We start from the raw sequence: 2,356 nt of genomic DNA, 5'->3' as shown, positions 1-2,356 counted from the left end.
AACATTTGGTTTCAGTTTAGCACAAGTCTTCGGGATCTTATTGAATAGTTGGCTGTTGAGTTCTATATCGAAAGTGTAAGCAATAGGTGTGGAGGCCAGACCTTATTCAGGTAATGTAATAGAGAATAGTAAACAGAAGTCCATTGTAATCGAAGTGGGCTTATGTTTCTTAACAAACTCCACAAACTTCTTCCATGAGGACAAGTATTGTTTTTTTGTAGTAGAAGACTTGTATTTTTCTATAAAATTAATCCTTTTCTTCGAAAATCCGTATTTTCTTTTAGCAGCTAGGACGAGAAAATCATGACCTCAAGGTTGTTCGTTATTCAAGAGGAAGCGAAGACTGTCTCCTGGCACAGCGTTGGTGTCGGCAGAGGAATCTGGAAAGGTTTGAGTTTCAGAACAACAGGGTACCAATTGCTCTCGGACCAATTTGGGGCCACTAATGCTGCTTGTTATGTATTTTGTACTGGGTATTAAGAGTAATGTTTTACAGTATTGCATTAAACAATTAATGTATTCATAACATTATATTGAAAATGGCATTAAATAGAGCAAAGCAATTATATTTGCTTATAATATATTTAAAAAAATTCATTTAATAAGGGAAATGTGCATCTGATAGTGAAGTTATGATTGAGTATATAAGAAATTAACAATCAATTATACAAATATGAAAATGAATGTTTTGAGTTATTAGTTCTTTAAAACTTCAATCAGGGATAAGAAAATGTAAGTGGTGAAGAAAATAGGACTCATTTTCCTTCCATTTGAGTGTATCCTTAGCTGAAAAAGGGGGAAAAAATAAAACATGGCCCCTACAACATATTTTTTCATTCATTAATAGAACAAATCTTAAGTAACTAAAATCCCCTAACTAAAATATTAAAAAAAAAAAAAACTAGAATTTAATGTACTGAAAGGAACTGAAAGCTATGTAGGCTACGTAGAAAACGTATAATATTAATCTCAGTTATTGAAGAGAATGAGATATTCTCTTCATAACTACGAATTGAATCATTAACAAAAAGACTAGAAATCAAATTAGTGAGAATAATTAATAATTCTGAAGTAAACATGAAGATAACTCAGAAACAATTGTTTAAATTTGATATTATTAGGAACTGTTTACAATTACAACATTCAATTATAATGTAATTGTAACTTTATACTAAAATTTATCAATATCTGTCAATGGCAGAAATGAGAAATTCAATTTCAGTGAGCACTGAGTCTTTCTAGATTCTTGGCTACAACTACAGATAACTAAAAATGTGCTTTCCGTGCCTTTTTCATGGCAAAATCAGCCACTAGATTCTTTAGATCAATTTCTGTGCGATCTCGTTCTCAATAGAGACCATAGCTAGACCTACAAGTCTTTCTTCTGTCATTGTACACCGCAAATACGTCTTAACTAATTTTAATTTTGATAAGCTCCTCTCACCGCTTGCCACAGTAACAGGCAAAGTTAGCAGAATGCGCAAGGCAACAAATGTGTTGGGTACACTATGAACCAGCCCTTGTTCACAAATGAACTTTAAAACATCCATGGGAGTGACAGTGTCAGGCTGAAGGAGGCGTTCAACTGCCTGAAGTTCATGACACAAGTCAGTGGCGTCTATGCCCTTGCTTTCTCCATCTCGTAGTGCTGTTTCCAGCTTGGTGCAATGTTCCACAAGTTGTGTGTTTGTTATCCCATTAAGTGATTTCACATAATACAGGAAACCAAAAACAGACTTCATCTGCTGCAGTTGCTGAAAACGTTCCAGTACAGAATTGATGGCAACATCGAGTATAGCAAAATAGAAGTTAACTTTAAAGTTCACTTTTGCATTCTGCACTGGTGTGTCTTCTCCTTCATAGTCAAACTGCCTTTTCTTTTTCCTAAGACGAACGGAATCTGCAACAAAAACTGGGTCTATCTCCAAATCATTAGCCAATTCAGTAGCATCAACTAGTACCTTTTCAAACTCTGTATCACTTCTTCTCTCTTCTAGAAACATTCTAGTGCATTCCAGTTATTTTAATGCTGATGAAATATCATTTTCTTTTGCTTGTAGTTGCTTCCTGTTAATTTTTTTTTTAAAAGAATGTCATACCAAACGATCAATAATTCATTCTAAAAATAATATTATTAGATTATTAAAAGTAAATAATTCTCTTTTTAAAGAATTAATGCAGAAATATTTGTCAACTGACTCGAACATTTAACTACATTACTTTGTTTTCCTTCTATTCAGTATTACTCAGTTCAAGTAAACTAAATGTACCCTTGCTTTATTGTATTTGTATGTAGTATAAAACTGCGTCATTCTTTAGAAAAATATTTAATTTCAGTTGAACAGTATATGGAACT

General features: G+C 32.9%; 1 protein-coding gene across 1 annotated transcript; it reads right to left on the bottom strand.

Moving 5' to 3' along the window:
- Positions 1 to 309: 309 nt before the first annotated feature.
- Positions 310 to 2,003, bottom strand: LOC137653948 (uncharacterized). Its single transcript, XM_068387582.1, has 2 exons — positions 1,445 to 2,003; positions 310 to 380 (listed from the first exon to the last, which is right to left on the bottom strand). The coding sequence occupies exons 1-2, from the start codon at positions 2,001 to 2,003 to the stop codon at positions 310 to 312; spliced, it is 630 nt and encodes a 209-aa protein (XP_068243683.1).
- Between the last annotated feature and the right edge of the window lie 353 nt (positions 2,004 to 2,356).

The sequence above is a fragment of the Palaemon carinicauda genome, chromosome 15, assembly GCF_036898095.1.
Source record: "Palaemon carinicauda isolate YSFRI2023 chromosome 15, ASM3689809v2, whole genome shotgun sequence".
Taxonomy (NCBI): domain Eukaryota; kingdom Metazoa; phylum Arthropoda; class Malacostraca; order Decapoda; family Palaemonidae; genus Palaemon; species Palaemon carinicauda.
The sequence above is the reverse complement of the archived record's forward strand: the minus strand, read 5'-3'. Positions and strand labels throughout refer to the sequence as shown.